Source organism: Mercenaria mercenaria, chromosome 13 (genome assembly GCF_021730395.1).
Source record: "Mercenaria mercenaria strain notata chromosome 13, MADL_Memer_1, whole genome shotgun sequence".
NCBI classification, from domain to species: Eukaryota; Metazoa; Mollusca; class Bivalvia; order Venerida; family Veneridae; genus Mercenaria; species Mercenaria mercenaria.
Window position 1 is genome coordinate 12,652,803 of NC_069373.1, and position 20,105 is coordinate 12,672,907.

The 20,105-nt window shown below is 36.2% G+C and overlaps 1 protein-coding gene across 2 annotated transcripts in view; it reads right to left on the reverse strand.

Annotated features, from left to right (window-relative positions):
• The window catches only part of LOC123530514 (regulator of nonsense transcripts 2-like), a 91,631-nt gene that overhangs the window by 9,162 nt on the left and 62,364 nt on the right, over window positions 1-20,105 (reverse strand). For both annotated transcript variants that reach the window (XM_053521199.1, XM_053521198.1), the window contains 11 exons: window positions 19,692-19,877; window positions 18,765-18,806; window positions 16,864-16,965; window positions 13,880-13,939; window positions 12,933-13,071; window positions 9,210-9,349; window positions 8,449-8,632; window positions 7,672-7,874; window positions 5,070-5,165; window positions 3,991-4,165; window positions 1,246-1,319 (listed from right to left, as the gene is read on the reverse strand). In XM_053521199.1, coding sequence (XP_053377174.1) covers window positions 1,246-1,319; window positions 3,991-4,165; window positions 5,070-5,165; window positions 7,672-7,874; window positions 8,449-8,632; window positions 9,210-9,349; window positions 12,933-13,071; window positions 13,880-13,939; window positions 16,864-16,965; window positions 18,765-18,806; window positions 19,692-19,877 — 1,401 coding nt within the window. The remainder of the gene's footprint in view (window positions 1-1,245; window positions 1,320-3,990; window positions 4,166-5,069; window positions 5,166-7,671; window positions 7,875-8,448; window positions 8,633-9,209; window positions 9,350-12,932; window positions 13,072-13,879; window positions 13,940-16,863; window positions 16,966-18,764; window positions 18,807-19,691; window positions 19,878-20,105) is intronic.

Genomic DNA, 20,105 nt, shown 5'->3' on the forward strand with positions numbered 1-20,105 from the left:
CTAGTTATCATCCCTATTTACCAGTTGTCTGTTCCCTCTCCTAGTTATCATCCCTATTTACCAGTTGTCTGTTCCCTCTCCTATTTATCATCCTTATTTAACAGTCATTTGTTCCCACTCCTAGTTATCATCCCTATCTATCAGTTGTCTGTTCCCTCTCCTAGTTATCATCCCTATTTACCAGTTGTCTGTCTGTTCCCTCTCCTAGTTATCATCCCTATTTACCAGTTGTCTGTCTGTTCCCTCTCCTAGTTATCATCCCTATTTACCAGTTGTCTGTTCTCTCTCCTAATTATCATCCCTATTTATCAGTTGTCTGTCTGTTCCCTCTCCTAATTATCATCCGTATTTACTAGTTGTCTGTTCCCTCTCCTAATTATCATCCCTATTTACCAGTTGTCTGTTCCCTCTCCTAATTATCATCCCTATTTACCAGTTGTCTATTCCCTCTCCTAGTTATCATCCCTATTTACCAGTTGTCTGTTACCAGTTGTCTATTCCCCCTCCTAGTTATCATCCCTATTTACCAGTTGTCTGTTCCCTAATCTAGTTATCATCCCTATTTACCAGTTGTCTGTTCTCTCTCCTCCTAGTTATCATCCCTATTTACCAATTGTCTGTCTGTTCCCTCTCCTAATTATCATCCCTATTTAACAGTTGTCTGTTCCCTCTCCTAATTATCATCCCTATTTACCAGTTGTCTGTCTGTTCCGTCTCCTAACTATCAGGCCTATTTAACAGTTGTCTGTTCCCTCTCCTAGTTATCAGCCCTATTTACCAGCTGTCTGTTCTCACTCCTAGTTATCATCCCTATTTATCAGTTGTTTGTTCTCTATCCTAGTTATCATCCCTATTTACCAGCTGTCTGTTCCAACACCTAGTTATCAGCCCTATTTAACAGTTGTCTGTTCCCTCTCCTAGTTATCATCCCTATTTAACAGTTGTTAGTTCCCTCTCCTAGCTATCAGCCCTATTTACCAGGTGTATGTTACCTCTCCTAGTTATCATCCCTATTTACCAGTTGTTAGTTCCCTCTCCTAGTTATCATCTCTATTTATCAGTTGTCTGTTCCCTCTGCTATTTAGCATCCGTACTTAACAGTTGTCTGTTCCCTCTCCTAGTCATCATCCCTATTTACCACTCCTAGTTATCAGCCCTATTTATCAGTTGTCTGTTACCTCTCCTAGTTATATACCCTATACTATCAGTTATTTGTTCCCTCTCCTAGTTATTAGCCCTATTTACCTGTTGTTTGTTCCCTCTCTTAGTTATAAGAGTAAACTTGATAGTGTTGTCTTGCATTGGCTCTGGATTCAACTCTGAAATTGTATCATCACTTATCAAATTATACAAGAAAATTAATGAACTGAGAATAAGAAAGAAGATAAAAGATAAAAAATACACACATATACAGATATCTAAAAACTTCTAAGCAGTTTACATTAATATTTTCTGGAAAAATTAAGTTATCTTAAATTTGTGTCAGCAACATAAAATATTCCAACCTGACCGACATAAACATAAAAATAAATGTTTCCAAAACAAGCAGGCCATAGAGGCACTAAGTCACCCATCTGACCTTGACTATTTGATTTTAATATATGTACCACAAACCAATGAATGGCATCAATTGTGCTTAGTATAAAAACAAGAGCTGTCACAGGAGACAGCGCGCTTGACTATTTCGATGCTGGATAGTGACACTGGGTACATCTGAGGAAGCTGGAGCTGTCACTGGAGTGTTTAATGACTCAAATGTGGATGAAGATATTGGACAATAGCTTAAGTCTCAAAAAATAAAATCAGTATAAAAGGAACATAATTCATGGAAAACTTCTGCAAAAGTAATGCACCATGTGTCATATCATGCGGCTAATAATTCAGAACAACTATTTTAAGTTTTAATCAAATCTATTTAGTAATACTGGAGATACAGCAAAAGTGCATCGCAACTTGAACTGGAAATTCTATTAGTAAAAAGAGGGCATAACTCAGAATGTACTGGTGCCGGCATTATCAAACTTGTGTTGTATGATGTGAGTGATGATCTGGAACAACCATTTTAAGTTTGATTAAATCCATTTAGTAACAGCAGAGATATAAAAAGCATCAAAATTAAACTAATTCTAAGTAAAAAGGGGATATAAATCATAAAACAATTGTGCCAGAGTCACTGACCTTGTGCCATATGATGAGGATGAGGATCTGGAAAAACTAGTTTAAGTTTTAATCAAATTCATTAAGTAATGACAAAGATATAGTGAAAGTGCAGCACAATTAACCTGAAATTCTAATTAAAAAGGGGCATAATTCATGAATTATTGGGGGAAGAGTTACGGCCCTTATATCAAATGATGTGGATGATGATGTAGTACAAATTCTAAGTTTGAATCAAATCCATTTGGTAATAACAGAGATAAAGTGAAAGTGCATCAAAATTTTAACCTGAAATTTTAAGTACAAAAGGGGGATAACTCATAAAAAACAGGTGTCACAGTTATGGCCCTTGTTTCAAATGATGTAGGTGGTGATGATGAACATTTATTTTAAGTTTGAATCAAATCCCTTGTGAAATAACAGAGATGTAGTGAAAATGCATCAAAATTAACATAAAATTCTAAGTAAAAAGGGGGCATAATTCATGAAAAATTGGTGCCTGAGTTATGGACCTTGTGTCATATGATGTGGGTGATGATGTGGAACAACTGTTTTAAGTTTGAACCAAATCCATTTAGTAATAACAGAGATAAAATGAAAGTGCACCAAAACTTTAACCTGAAATTCTAAGTAAAAAGGGGGGACAATTCATGAAAAATTGGTGCCAGAGTTATGACCCTTGTGCCATATGATGTGGGTGATGATGGGGAACAACTGTTTTAAGTTTGAAGCAAATCCATCAAGTAATAACAAAGATAAAGAGAAAGTGCATCAAAACTTTAACCAAAGTGCGGATGCGGAAGGACGCCGACGCCGGGTCGAGTAGGAGAGCTCTACATACTTCGTATAGTCAAGCTAAAAAGCACAAAAACAGGTCAAGTGGCCCCATCTGAACAAATTTGAATGTTGATCGTACAAGGATGCTACTGACCAAGTGAAATCAAGCTTGGCCAAGCAGTTCAAGGGAAAAGTCATCTAAAGATATTTCTACTTTTAGCTATAGTGTCCCCTCTTAATCAGAATGCTAAAGACCACGTTTGATGAAGATCCATCAAGCACTTCATGAAAAGGTTGTTTTAAGGTATTCCTTTTCTTAGCTCTAGCAGTCCCTAAAAGGGGCCAAGTGCCCCGATTTGAACAAATCTGAGAGAGGACTTAATGCTACATACCAAGTTTGATGAAGATCTATTATGCAATTCATGAGAAGTTGTTTAAAGGTTTTTCCTTTCTTAGCTCTAGCAAAGGGGCTTAGTCCCAAATTTTGTAAAAAAAAAACTTGGAGAAGACCATATAATGATGCTACAGACCAAGTTTGATGGATACCCATCAAGCCATTAATGTACAGAAGCTGTTTTAAGGTTTTTCTGTTTTAGCTCTTGCCGGCCCTTAACAGTCAAGCTGAACCATTTAAGGTGAGCTAAAAAAAAGCATCTGAAACGCATTTAAAATCACGTACTAAATCAACATGGGTTTCACATTTGTTTTGTGTTTTTCACTACCTTTCTTCTTTTTCCATGTCAGATAAACTATGTATAAACAAAGATATTCAAAGTTTGAGTGAGTATCTACGATTTTACTAAACACTGTACTGAGACTCTACAATGTTCTAATACAATTAAAATGAATTTGACAGGAAGCTCAATACCAATCAGGACATAGTGAACTATACTTGAAAGTATGATTTTCAACAGAAAATGTTCATGATTTTCATCTACTGCTATCACACTGTGAGCATGTGTGTACTAAATTATTAATTAAGTTACACATTTTGGCTGCTTGATTCATTAAAATAGATGAACACCAAGTCCTGTAAAATTATGAAATAAAACTAACCAAACTTTTTCTTGCTGCCTTTCAAATTGACTGGTACTGGGACGTCAAACTGGGGGACTTTAATAGATTCATTGTTTCTTGCCTTGGATGTGTCTTCTAACATCTTATCAAATGCTGCCATAAAATCATCATCTTCCTGACATTCTACACGTTTCATATTTGATTTCACTATCACCTGAAAAAACAAACAAGTAGTAGTTCTTTAATGACTATGTACCTAGCCTGAAGTCTGACAAGTTAGTCCCCTTGTAGATAATTATCATTATAGGACAATTATGGCCCTAGATTGTTCAACCCAGTGCTCTAGCCCTTCTGGTCATTTCTTTTAACATAAATGAATGATCTGAAGAAGATTGGTCGAAGGCCATCCAAGAAATATTTGTGTGAAACTATTTTAGCCTTTAGTCTGCTGGCGGCAAGTGATTCTGACTTCGCAACTAGTGCAGACCAAGATCAGCCTGCATGTAAGTGAAGGCTATCTTGGCCTGTACTGTTTGCTATTCAGTCTTTCAATTTTAAGTGAACACCCCTCTGAATAATAATAAGTACTGTCCAAATAAAATGATCGACAAGTCCATTTTAGAAATTTGGCAGGGTAAAAGTTAGAATAGCACCAGCAGTTCCCAAGAAAAAGAAGTTTCTAAAAAGCCACATTGAGAATCATGGCAGTCATGTTTTCAAACTAATCAAAATAACTATTAAGGAATTTGGTCATGTCTGAAGGACTTTGGCAGAATGTCACCATTGGAACATCTGTGAGATTTTTTTCCCTTTTGATTGCCATGGCAACCATAAGTTTGCATGGATGACCTAGATAAGAAGGAATCTAACGAGAACCATCAAAGGAACATTATAAATTTTTAATATAAAATATTTAATTCTAAAATTATTCAGTCATAAATGTGTTTGCTAGCTAATATCCATTACAAATTTATAACATAATTATTTTGAAATCAAGCAGTATGCCAAGATATGTTGTTGCTTTTTTCATGCCCAAATAATCAAGTTTTGTGGAATAATCATAATTGATGAGACTGAGATGATGCCCTTCAATTAAAACTAATTAACATTATGGTTACCTGATCATCGTCTAAGTCATGGTCTGTGTCTATATACTCATCATCAGCATCAGCTTCATACTCATCTTCACCTTCTGACCCAGTATGCCCATCATCCTGTATATTATAATATAGTGCCCTTTTCATGATAAACATGTTCAAAGGCGCTTTACATCCGCCTACTTTCACATGCATTGGAAGACAAATATTTTGTAACAAAACATGCAACCATCCCAACTGTTAACATAACACTGAATATTGATGCCTCATCTGCATGTATTTTTGGGTTTTCACTGTACAACCGTTACAACACAGAACATTCTGGGAGATAAATAATTCAGAACTATCCAGTTATCTCTAACTAATACATTATAAGGAATTAGATTTTTTCATAATTTCTAACTAAAACAAACGGTAACAGGCCGTTTCCATTACACTGTTCAATAAACAAGTCAGAAATTTATCTCCAGATTCACTTTTACAGTGGGGACAGTGCTTTCAGAATATACTTTATATACCCATGTATAATGCGCAGTTGTTTTATTCCTAAGACCACTACTGAATTGTGAATATGTATTCTAACACGATCCGCAGCAATTGCTATATAAACATATAGCGAAATCGCCTATACATGAATCTACAATAAAATATGGATGGCTGTTACATTTCACCCCCCTATGATTGTAACATAAGAGATTCTACTTCAGTTCCATTACATACGAATTATTTCAGGGCCAAACGGTTGAAAACAGCATTTCAAAAACATAAATATAATAAAAAGTCATACTGACCTATGTGTAGGTCCGTAAAACACGCTCTGATCTCTACGAGCGAATTCAATTAGCTTAATTATGATTCAGCGGTGACGTCATAAATGTATGACATAAAGTATGACGTCATAATGATGTGACGTCATATAAAAGTTAATCTCGTCACTCGTAATACAGAGTCAACTCGCCTATTTTGATGATTCTGTTCATAATTAGTTTGCGAGCTGTTAGATTACTAATTTATAAATACTTCTCAAAATTCTGATAAAAAAGAAACAAATATATATACGTTCCATTGGCTATGCAACACTTTCTAACCATAGGGGGTAAATTGTAACAGCATATGACCCGAATGACATATTACGCTGAAAATGTAGTACTGTAAAATGCGAATTATTTGCGTTGTTAGAATCGAAATAATAAATCTGTTCCAATAATTTTATCAATTAATAAAACATGGGCAGTCGTTTGGATGCGAATAATTAAATCACTCGTGCTGCGCACTCGTGATTTAATTATTACGCATCCAAACTCCTGCCCATATTTTATTAACAGATAAAATATAGGAACAGATTTATTATTTCTTAATTAAACACAGGTGTCACACGATTTTCAAACTCCCTAAACAAGTCTAAGATTTTTCCCCATTCCAGTGAAGGCAAACTACTCTCAGCACTAAAACTGCCTAGGCTAAAAACTAAGATTGTCATTATGTTCCATAACTGAGGAGTGGTTCATTGTTTAAAACTAGATTAATTTTATATAAGTTCAACAGTATTTTGAACATCGAGATACACATGTGTGTGAAGTCTGAAAACATTTCGACTGCTTAGAAATATCGTGGTAAGTCTATAGAAATTATATAGCACTTATGACCTTTTACTTTTAAGGCATCGACTTGGCCCATTAGTTTTTGAGAAACCTGCTTACATGCAAAACCTTTACCGGAATTTCTAAGTTAAAAAGGGGCTAAATTCTGAGAAAATAAAAGCTAAATTCACATAACTTGTGCTGTGAGGTCATATGAGCCCTGCCATGAGAAAACCAACATAGTGGGTGTGCGACCAGCATGGATCCAGACCAGCCTGCGCATCCGCGCAGTCTGGTCAGGCTCCATGCTGTTCGCTAACAGTTTCTTCAATTCCAATAGGCTTTAAAAGCGAACAGCATGGAGCCTGACCAGACTGCGCGGATGCGCAGGCTGGTCTGGATCCATGCTGGTCGCAAACCCACTATGTTGATTTTCTCATGGCACGGCTCATATCATGATGCTGAATAAATGTGTGAAAGTTTGAAAGCATCTGACTAAGTAGTTTTAGAGAAACCAGCAAATCTTTCATGATGCGGACATGGATGTGGACGGAAAGGGAACAACAAAAACTCCAAACTCGAAACATTTCGAATAGTTGAGCTAATAAACGGAAAAAGTGCCTCAGTTAGTGTGTTATTTTAGGAAAGAATGTTTAGCAATTAATTTTCATCGTCAAAGCATTACACATTTCAGCACTTTCTTTAAATCTTTATCATTTCACAATTTTTTTTAAAGGATTTATTCTGCTAATACACAACGTTGTTTTTTTAGCAATATCAGTGATTTTAAAGCTATTGTGATTTTTGTTTGGATTTACTTTGTCCAGAGCTTTTCTTTACCAACTGGAATACAATTTATAAACAATGTGTATGGGTAGACTTTGATTGTAGAAGAACAGTATTGTTGTATGAGAGCATAGACAGGAAGAACAATGTCTTTCATTTTAAATATGCAAAATATTCAATGTTTGCAGTATACAAGAAAAATAATATTATGAGAACTATCTCAATTTGAAGAAAGTCGAGCCTACTTCTATAAATACCTGTCTACTTTGTGATCCTGTAAGATCATTCTGACTTTGACTCGGACTGTTCTGGCTATTTTCACTCTCATCTTCCTCAAATGTTCTCTTATCTTTCTGACTAGCATCACTGATCTCATCTGACTCCTGTATGGTAGTCAGACCTCCATCATCTGTCTCACTCACTACACCTTCCTCACCATCCACTATAGGTAATATGGCAGCTGTAATATACATACATGTGTAAAAAAAATCCAGAATTAACCTGCAATATACATGCACAAATTCAAGGATGTATATCTTAAAAATTAAAAGGTAAGGGCAGATTTCCCGGAAGCACAGAGCACCCCATACACAGCCATAGAGCCATGCATCGCAAAGTAGGCCAATAACAATGGCATGTCAGTGCCCATGGTATTACACCGTGTCTGATTAAAGGTAAGACAAACACATATATGTATCCACTAAATGATTGTTACTTCTCCTATTGACCTTTAAATGATTAACTTCCTCACTTCAACCTAAACAATTATCTATTGCTCAAAAATATATCTGATCAACGGTATATTCTAGCTTCAACTTGTGATGGATAATTTTAGCTTCACTCTGGATAACAGCGTTACATAACAAATATTCGTGCTCATGTTTGAAATAGAATAAAATTTTGCATCTTGTCTTTTACACATATCTCTTGACACTGCTAATAATCTGAGAACTGACTTTTAGTTAACTGAACAGACAAAAATTGTTTGCTTCAAATGACAGGAATTTTACAATCATCAGTTTTGGAGAAGTTACCTATTTTTGGTTTAAATTCATTTTCCAAGTCTTCACAAGCCTTACAAGCTTCCTCAAAACTCTGTAACATTTTCAGTTTTGGTCGAACAGCTTCAAGTGTGTCCTGCATAAGGTTTTCAATGTCAATTGGAAATGGACGATTCTCATTCCAAATGGGAGAATGCTTCTTGTACCAGTAATACCTCTAATGAAAATAACATGTATTCTATCAGTATATTGTCAAAAAATGTGGATCATTGTTTTGAATATCCAGATAAATATTTCAATCAACAGAATGGAAATCTTAACATTTCTAAACGGAAAAAAAAAAAATTAAATCAATAAAATGTTACTATTTATAAGAAAAAGTGTCAAAAGTGTATAGTGGAAGATATCATTACTGGACTTAATTTTAATTTATCACATGTTGAACGTTGCGGGAGTGAATTACAGCCATTACATAAATTTGATAATACTCTAATGTAATAAAGCTTTGACATCGATGTCGTTTAAAGTATCGAAGACGTTGGTCAAATTGACTTGTTTATAATACTTAAAAGAAAGTAGAATTTTTTTATGCTTCGGCAGGACAAGCTAACATGTGATAAAAGGAATATTACATTTGTGACTTTCCACACTGAATTTATTAAACTCGTTGAATTAAACTGATAAAATGCTCGTCAGATCCGCACATTTTATATTTTATTCAACTTGTTTAATAAATTCAACATGTAATATCCTCTATATGTTACAATATCTTTTAAAATGTACACTGATTTTACCTGAAAATAGATTAGGAAACAGTCTAGTTTCTTCTTACTAGATCCTTTATCAAAATACTGTCCACATGTCTCTAAGACAACACAAGCTGATCTGATCCTAAACAGATGGTCTGGAGGATCTAATACTGATATCTCGTTCTCTGAAATATACATGTATATATTATTTTCTGAAATATATATCTAATGATCTATATATGAGCCGCACCATGAGAAAACCAACATAGTGGGTTTGCGACCAGCATGGATCCAGACCAGCCTGCGCATCCGCGCAGTCTGGTCAGGATCCATGCTGTTCGCTAATGGTTTCTCTAATTACAGTAGGCTTTAAAAGCGAACAGCATGGATCCTGACCAGACTGCAGGGATTCGCAGGCTGGTCTGGATCCATGCTGGTCGCATACCCACTATGTTGGTTTTCTCATGGCACGGCTCATATATACATATATACCTTACAATTTGCAATGATTTATGCATTATCAAATAGCATAATGAAAAGACAGATTAGGCTAAAAATGAAATTTAAAAATATCTCAGCAAACATAATTTGCCAATATATTTTTAGATTGCCAATGACCTAAGCCTTCTCAAAGTAATTGCCAATGCATGTAATGCATTTCTACATCTACACATCAATAAAATCTGGTTATAAAATATTCTTGTAGACTGGATGAAATGGAGTTCTGAACAGCACTCGACAGCTCTGACAGTAACATCATCGATTTTCACATGACTGGACGTCTTCTTCAATTTTACAGCAATTGTCTTGATCCTAGATCTTTCCTAACTTTAGGTTTTACAGCAATTGTCTTGATCCTAGATCTTTCCTAACACTAGATTTTACAGCTCATCTGTGTTCAACGCTCATTTTCAGCTGATTGGTATACCATACGTTTTACTGACATCACTTTTATTATCTAATGTCACTGACCTAAAGCTTAATTTTCAGGCAATTATCATCTTGCTTTATGAGAACGCATCACGAAAACATTCTTTTGCCAGATCAGAAAATAGTAAAAATTTGGCAGGATAACATTACATGAAAATGCCACTGAAACTTGTTTTCACTCATCCTTTGACAAATGTCAACTGTTTTTTATAAATAAAGTAGACATACCCTGCTGTACAAAATTTTAAAGTTTTGTCAATTTTGGTGGTTTTAAGAACAAGAGGGCCATGATGGCCCTATATCGCTCACCTGTTATAACTGCACTTGAGGACAAGAAGGTCCTCAGAAAAAATATCTCTAAGTCCAAAGGACAGTAACAACAAAGGAAAGATATTTAACCAAAAAGAAAAAAAAATCTTACAAGGGGCAGATATGTCAAAATACACCTACAAATTGGAGGTACCATCCATGTTGTACCACAGAAAAGTGGTCTCGGTTTTTCCCTACGGCCAATAATAAAAAAGTTACTAAAAATAGGCTATTTATAGTAACGTAAAAGGGAATTAATAAAAAAAAAAAGAATATTGTAAGTGAAGAAAGAAGGATCTGCCAAATACATCTGTTGACATTTCAGATCAGTATCTTCATTAGTTACGGAGATATACCCATTTTAATTTGAAATAAAGGGAGGTAATTTGACATAAAATCAGTCCATAGTTATCTACCCTGATTGGCTCAGTCCAACTAATGACAATAATGAAATTTCAAATAAGTACTATCAGTACTTACTGATATAAATCCATTTTGATTACAATCAGGGGAGGTAATCAGATATAAAATAACTCTGAACCTACGCTTGGATCTGATTTGTCATGGAATCCAAGAATTATTGTTGTTGAAGTTATTTTGGCAGTTTGTATAAAATAAAACCATAAATGAAGTCTCTATATGGCTGCAAAAGCCAAAATAGTCAATTTTGGACCTTTAAGGGGCCATAACTCTGGAACCCATGAAGAAATCTGGCCAGTTCAAGAAAGGAACGAAGATCTTGTGGTGATACAAGTTGTGTGCAAGTTTGGTTAAAATCGAACCATAAATGAAGCTGCTATTGTGCAGACAAGGTCAAAATAGCTAATTTTGGCCCTTTCAGGGCCATAACTCTGGAACCCATAATGGGATCTAGCCAGTTCAAGAAAGGAAACGAGATCTTATGGTGATACAAGTTGTGTGCCAGTTTGGTAAAAATCAAATCATAAATAAAGCTGCTACTGTGCAGACAAGGTCAAAATAGCCAATTTTGGCCCTTTCAGGGGCCATAACTCTGGAACCCATAATGGAATCTGGCCAGTTCAAGAAAGGAACCAAGATCTTATGGTGATACAAGTTGTGTGCCAGTTTGGTAAAAATCAAATCATAAATAAAGCTGCTACTGTGCAGACAAGGTCAAAATAGCTAATTTTGGCCCTTTCAGGGGCCATAACTCTGAAACCCATAATGGAATCTGGCCAGTTCAAGAAAGGAACCAAGATCTTATGGTGATACAAGTTGTATGCCAGCTTGGTTAAAATCAAATCATAAATAAAGCTGCTATTGTGCAGACAAGGTCAAAATAGCTAATTTTGGCCCTTTCAGGGGCCGTAACTCTGAAACCCATAATGGAATCTGGCCAGTTCAAGAAAGGAACCAAGATCTTATGGTGATACAAGTTGTGTGCCAGTTTGGTAAAAATCAAATCATAAATAAAGCTGCTACTGTGCAGACAAGGTCAAAATAGCTAATTTTGGCCCTTTCAGGGGCCATAACTCTGAAACCCATAATGGAATCTGGCCAGTTCAAGAAAGGAACCAAGATCTTATGGTGATACAAGTTGTGTGCAAGTTTAGTAAAAATCAAATCATAAATAAAGTTGCTATTGTGCAGACAAGGTCAAAATAGCTAATTTTGGCCCTTTCAGGGGCCATAACTCTGGAACCCATAATGGGATCTGGCCAGTTCAAGAAAGGAACCAAGATCTTATGGTGATACAAGTTGTGTGCAAGTTTGGTTAAAATAAAATTATAAATGAAACCTCTATCGTGCAGACAAGAAATTGTGGACGGATGACAGACGACGGACGACGGACGAAGGGCGATCACAAAAGCTCACCCTGTCACTATGTGACAGGTGAGCTAAAAACTGAGTGTACTTATTGAATACCCCTAATATATGAATAAGAATGAGCTTATCATTTTAGCTCAGCAGACCGAGAACACTACTATAGTTGGCAGTTTGATCCTTGGGAGAGGTACATGTTTGTTGGGTTAAATGTCACACTGACACAATTTTAGTTCATATGCTCACTTTCCAGCTTTTAATAGTGGAAGATGAAACCAGGTGACCCTTTGTGAATTAATATAAACAAGTGTGGGCTCCTGGGTAGAACCATCGACTTTCCCATAAAACAGATAGAGCTATCTTCACAAGAAAAAATTCTTTACCCAAGGTTTTGAACCCACGGCAGTGAGGGCCATGTGATTTGAAGTCAGCTTCTTTAAACACTCAGCCAAAGAGACCTCAAGTACACTTTTGCCGTGACAATTGAACAGAAGACACTTTGCCTGAAGTCATTTGTTATCCTCCCCTCCCACTCCCTAGTTCATATGGATTGAGCTGCCGTTTACTTGTGGAAAACAAGCTGCTACTACTACAAAATCCAGAATGATCAGGTTGATAGTAAGACATTATACAACCAAAAAACTGTTGAAAAATATCTTTAAACCAACAAAAGCAAACAAAATAAAATGGTATAAATGATAAAATACTAAGGAATATATACTTCCATCACTTCCCATAACTTACCCTGATTTGATACACCAAAAGTAATAAATGAATAAAGAGTTTTAAATATGACAGCAGATTCCACCATTCTATAGTTATATAGTTCACCAAGATATTTGGCACAGCTCACTCTCCTCTGGTTATATTTTGGATGGTTTATCTGAAATCACATAAATTGAATATCTGAGATATTGTCATAAATGAAGCGGAGACTCAAATATTTAGGGTTAACTTGCCTGGATAACACTGATTTCTATTCTTGAACAACCTATGAAAAAACAGCTTCAGAGTATCTCACAGGAGACTTTATGCATATGTAATCAGTTTTATTTCAAGGAACAAACCAAGCTTTTCTATGGATGATTAATCTTTAAAATTTGAGCCGTGCCATGGGAAAACCAACATAGTGGCTTTGCGACCAGCATGGATACAGGATCCATGCTGCTCGCTAACGGTTTCTCCAATTCCAATAGGCTTTAAAAGCGAACAGCATGGAGCCTGACCAGACTGCGCAGATGCGCAGGCTGGTCTGGATCCATGCTGGTCGCACACCCACTATGTTGGTTTTCTTATGGCACGGCTCATTTAATGAATTTGTACAAGTCTGGTAATAATCTGACTGTCAAAAATGAAGACCATGTTTACTGGAATATTTATACAAAGATCTAATAAATGAAACACCACCCCAGTTTTCTAAAGCCCGTTTCTACACATTCTTTTTTAATACTCTATATCTACAGAACTTAAAATATTCTCAAACTGTAAGCTGACTATGTTCAATGACAATTCATTCAATATTTGAGAAGCTCATGGGATTTTGCAAGAAGCCAAATTCTGGTCCTTGGATCATTCAAATGTTAGCCCTAAAAAGTATGATTTGAGCCAACAGCAAACACCCCAATATTGACTGTGATATTTAAGTGATGTCTATGTACTTAAGAGTACTGTAAAACACAGGAATATATTACCTCCATCCCAAGTCTGATGTCCTCCAGAACTCCATCTACAACCTGGATTGCAACAGTCTCCTGAAAAATTATTATGGAAAGTATAAAGCAAAAAATCACTTTAAATCACTAACCAGAGCTGTATTACAGATTTCCTCTTGTTTCACACTGGTTTATTACAGACAACAAGAGATCACAGAGTGATCTTGGCGCCCACCAATGTGTCATTTTTGTGTGTTCCAAATTTCAAGACTTACTGACTAGCTCAAGGTCAAATTTCATTTCCGTACACAACACTGTGCATGTGGTCTAAATTCGAAAGCTGTAACTTGAGAAATGTGAAAGTAGGTCACTAGATCAATTTCAAGGACAAAGTTCTTTGTACACAAAACTATGCATGTGCATCAATTTTGAAGACAGTAGTTTGAGAAATTTGAAAGTAGGTCACTAGGTCAATCTTAAGGTCAAAGTTTATTTCGGTACACAAACCTATGCAAGTGGTCCAAATTTGAAGGCTGTAGCTTGAGAAATGAGAAAGTAGGTCACTAGGTCAAAATCAAGGTAAAATTTCACTTCACAACACAAATCTATGCATGTGGTCCAAATTTGAAGCCTGATCCTTCAAAAATGTGAACGTAGGTCACTAGGTCAATATCAAGGTCAAAGTTTGGTTCGGTACACAATCCTATTCATGTGGTCAAAATTTGAAGCCTATAGCTACAGAAATCTGGAAGTAGGTCACTAGGTCAATCTTAAGGTCAAAGTTCATTTCCGTACACAAAACTATGCAAGTGGTCCAAATTTGAAGGCTGTAGCTTGAGAAATGTGAAAGTAGGTCACTAGGTCAAAATCAAGGTCAAATTTTATTTCGGAATACAAAACTATGCATGTGGTCCAAATTTGAAGCCTGTACCTTCAAAAATGTGAAAGTAGGTCACTAGGTCAATCTTAAGGTCAAAGTTTGTTTCGGTACACAAAACCATGCATGTGGTCCAAATTTGAAGGCTGTAGCTTGAGAAATGTGAAAGTAGGTCACTAGGTCAAAATCAAGGTCAAATTTTATTTCGTATTACAGAACTATGCATGTGGTCCAAATTTGAAGCCTGTACCTTCAAAAATGTGAAAGTAGGTCACTAGGTCGATGTAAAGGTCAAAGTTTGTTTCGGTACAATTACCATGCAGGTGGTCCAAATTTGAAGGCTGTAGCTTGAGAAATGTGAAAGTAGGTCACTGGGTCAAAATCAAGGTCAAATTTCATTTCGGAACACGAAATTATGCATGTGGTCCAAATTTGAAGCCTGTACCTTCAAAAAAGTGAAAGTAGGTCACTAGGTCAATGTCAAGGTCAAAGTTTATTTCAGTGCACAAAACTATGCATGTGGTCCAAATTTGAAGGCTGTAGCAACAGAAATGTGAAAGTAGGTCACTAGGTCAAAATCATGGTCAACTCATGTCAAGGTTCATCTTGCCACTCAAAACCATACATGTGGTCCAAATCTGAATGTTGTAGGTTAATGACAAGAAGTTTTTATAAGCTTTTCCCTATATAAGTCTATATGAACCATGTGACCCCCAGGGCGGGGCCATATTTGACCCTAGGGGGATAATTTCAACAAACTTGGTAGCGAACCACTAGACAATGCTACATTACAAATATCAAAGCCCTAGGCTTTGTGGTTTGGACAAGAAGATATTCAAAGTTTTTCCCTATATAAGTCTATGTAAACCATGTGACCCCCGGGGCGGGGCCATATTTGACCCTAGGGGGATAATTTGAACAATCTTAGCTGAAGACCACTAGATGATGTCACATACAAAATATCAAAGCCCTAGGCCCTGTGGTTTTGGACAAGAGGTTTTTCAAAGTTTTTCCCTATATAAGTCTATATAAACCATGTGACCCCGGGGCGGGGCCATATTACACCCCAGGGAAATAATTTGAATCATATTGGCAGAAGACCACTAGATGATGCTTCATACCAAATATCAAAGCCCTAGGCTCTGTGGTTTGGGGCAAGAAGATTTTCAAAGTTTTTCCCTATATAAATCTATGTAAATTATAGAAATAAACAAAGGGCCATAACTTACTAAAAATTTGTTGAACCAGTCGGATTTTCAGGGGGACACAACTAGGGTATCAATACATCATTCTGACAAAGTTTGGTCAAAATCCCCCTGGTAGTTTCTGAGGAGATGCGATAACGAGAAATTGTTAACGGAAGGACGGACGGAATGACGGACGGACGGAAGGACGACAGACCACGGACGCAGAGTGATTTGAATAGCCCACCATCTGATGATGGTGGGCTAAAAACAGAGCTAGTTCATGTGCATACAAATATACTGCTGATCTAATTGTTTTAAGAGCATTGGGTCCTAAGATAACTGGTCATGTACCATGCTTTTATCAGAATGCAAATTTACCAGCAGTTCCTGGCAGGATTCTTTTAAGTTTCCAATAAAGACATATAAGAAAAATTGATCATTCTCCTGTAACTGTTTAATATACTTGATATTTTGACTGAATAGTAGAGCAGCTAGCAGAACAGAGTCAACTCAATTTGAGATCCAGAACATAAATATGGTGCTGCACCTATTTTAGAATGAGACAATACAGGGTGTTTGAAACAAAGAAATATTCTCCCAGCTGCATATATTTTAGAATGAGGCAATTTGGGGTTTTTAAAACAAAAAGACTATTTTCCAAGCTTTTTGTAATAAGAATCAGTTTCATGCTGATAAGCCACGTGTTAGGCTAAGTAATGTCATTTGTACAGCAGGAAGAGAACAAACATTATTGATGTCAATGTAGCTACTAATAACTAACCTTCAAACAAACATGAAAATATTCTTTTATATTAGATACTCTTCTACAGTTACAATATTACAGACATATTTACGATTTATGCATTCCTTGTTGTCATTTTGTTCATTTAAGGAGACATAGAGTACATGGTTACAGAAATAACGGCCCAAAGGAACATGAATGCTCTAAAAAAACTTACATGATATGGAGCTATTCCAGCCAGGAGATTGGCAGCACAGTGTACAGAGTTAAACCTGATGTTCCAAACTGCAATGAGGCACTTAGTTGTATAAAAGGCTATCTGAAAAATAAAGTGAATATTGTCTTTTATACTATGTAAGTAGTCAAGTTTAACATACTGCACAATAGATCAAGAAACAAAGGAACTATGTAATACAGCAATGTACAATAATACAATGTTCCTGAGCATGTGGAGGGGGGTTGGACTTTTTGTGAATTTCATGGTGAATAATTAATGGAGATAAATCTCAAAATACAAATAAAAGATCAAAATTTACTTTATTCTTAAAATTTGTTAATCCACAAATTCATGTTTCAATATGTACATCACCATTCTTCAAAGGTTATGCTATGATATAGTTTTGATTTTTTTACATCTAGTACTGAGAAATTTTAATCTTTGAGCATACAAATTTATCACATTTTTGTTGAATGTTTTATATCTTAATGTTGCATGACACACAACCATACATTACATTCTAACTACTAGAATTATATCAAATACAAGAGGACCATGATGGTCCTGAATCGCTCACCTCTTCCCACATGACCCAGTTTTGAGTATGACGTCGTTTTTTCTATTATTTGACATAGTGACCTAGTTTTTGAGCTCATGTGACCCAGTTTTGAACTAGACTTAGATATTATCAAGATAAAAATTCTCACCAATTTTCATGAAGATCCATTGAAAAATATGGTCTCTAGAGAGGTCACAAGGTTTTTCTATTATTTGACCTATTGACCTAGTTTTCGAAGGTACGTGAACCTGTTTTGAACTTTATCTAGATATCATCAAGGTGAACATTCTCACTAATTTTCATGAAGATCTCATGAAAAATATGGCCTCTAGAGAGGTCACAAGGTTTTTCTATTTTTAGACCTACTGGCCTAGTTTTTGACCGCACGTGACCCAGTTTCGAAAGTGACCTAGATATCATCAAGGTGAACATTCAGATCAATTTTCATGAAGATCCATTGAAAAATATGGCCTCTAGAGAGGTCAAAAGATTTTAATAATTTTAGACCTACTGACCTAGTTTTTGATCGCAGTTGACCCAGTTTCAAACATGACCTAGATATCATCAAGATGAACATTCAGACCAACTTTCATACAGATCCCATGAAAAGTATGGCCTCTAGAGAGGTCACAAGGTTTTTTTTATTATTTCACCTACTGACCTAGTTTTTTAGGGCACGTGACCCAGTTTCAAACTTGACCTAGATATCATCAAGGTGAACATTCTGACCATTTTTATGGAGATCCATTCACAAGTATGGCCTCTAGAGAGGTCACAAGGTTTTTCTATTATTTGACCTACTGACCTAGTTTTTGAAGGCACGTGACCCAGTTTCGAACTTGACCTAGATATCATCAAGGTGAACGTTCTGACCAATTTTCATGAAGATCTTGTGAAATATATGGCCTCTAGAGAGGTCACAAGGTTTTTCTATTTTTAGACCTACTGACCTAGTTTTAGACGGCACGTGACCCAGTTTCGAACCTGACCTAGATATCATCAAGGTGAACATTCTGACCAATTTTCATGAAGGTCTTGTGAAATATATGGCCTCTAGAGAGGTCACAAGGTTTTTCTATTTTTAGACCTACTGACCTAGTTTTTGATGGCACGTGACCCAGTTTCGAACTTGACCTAGATATCATCAAGATAAACATTCTGACCAACTTTCATAAAGATCCCATGAAAAATGTGACCTCTAGAGTGGTCACAAGCAAAAGTTTACGGACGGACGCATGCACGGACGACGGACACCGCGCGATCACAAAAGCTCACCTTGTCACTTTGTGACAGGTGAGCTAATAACAAAAGTACTAAGTTTAAAATAAATTTAAGCGAGTACCTCGGGATCATCCCAGTTCAGCTTCCTGATTTGACGTAAAACCTGAAAGTATCAAAAACATACCTGAGCACTGATTCATAATGGTACTCTTACTGTTGATTTAACTTTCTCATAACCTTCTTAAAGCAAATATAAAGGTTGAACTTTAGGTGACAAAAATCAGGTTGATACAAAAAATAATTTCTCTCTCCATCATTTCTTTGCTATATGTTTTTTTCTGAATGTTCATCATGCCTAGATGAAAACAAAACACACTCTGAAGTAACATCTTACTTTATAAATTGCATACCTGCCACTTTGTTTAAGGCAATATTTAACACAACATAATTCTGACAACCAGGTGTAAAGAATTCATAATTTGTTCTCATTTCAAATGTAGTGACAGCTTTAAATCCACATCTTTATATAAAATAATACTGGTGCTATATCAGGAATGTCCGATGATAAGCTGTATCAATGCCTGTGCCAACAGAATCATAAATGTCTGAAAGCGTTTGCTTCAATTTCACAGACACTGCAAAATCTTAAACAACTCTGCTGAAAAATATCAACACATCCCTACTAACTGATATAATTCACGATTATGTCAACTATGCTAAAACTCGCAACTGCGTACTGTTCTATTTCTAAACTTTCCCCTGACTTATGGGATTAAACAAAATTGAGCCGTGCCATGAGAAAACCAACATAGTGGGTATGCGACCAGCATGGATCCAGACCAGCCTGCGCATCCGCGCAGTCTGGTCAGGATCCATGCTGTTCGCTAACAGTTTCTCCAATTCCAATAGGCTTTAAAAGCGAACAGCATGGAGCCTGACCAGACTGCGCGGATGCGCAGGCTGGTCTGGATCCATGCTGGTCGCAAACCCACTATGTTGGTTTTCCCATGGCACGGCTCAATTCTCTTTTACCTCGAGATATCTTTACCTTTTCGGTGGTGACTTTAGACAAATCTTTGTAGAGAAGTTTTCTGATGTATTCATGAATGGGTGGTCTTTCTTTCCTGACAACTTGTGGAGTATCTGGTGGGTTACTGTAGTAGTAGGCATTCTCTATCATTGTAGAATACCGACTGTCCATCATAAGAGCGGATTTCTTCCTCATCATAACATCCTACAAACAAATAAATATTTCCGCAAAATTAATACAAGTTAAGTAGAGCATGTATGGGAAGACCAATCAAGACTGTAGGCACCATGTATAATTATACGATCCTTTTTGTTATATTTCATTATAATCATTTAGCAAAAAGAAGCTAAATAAACAGAAATCAAGCTAAATTGTAAAATGCTAGTTATGCAAGCAAATTGCAGACTGCCAGTTATGCCAGCTGAATTGAAG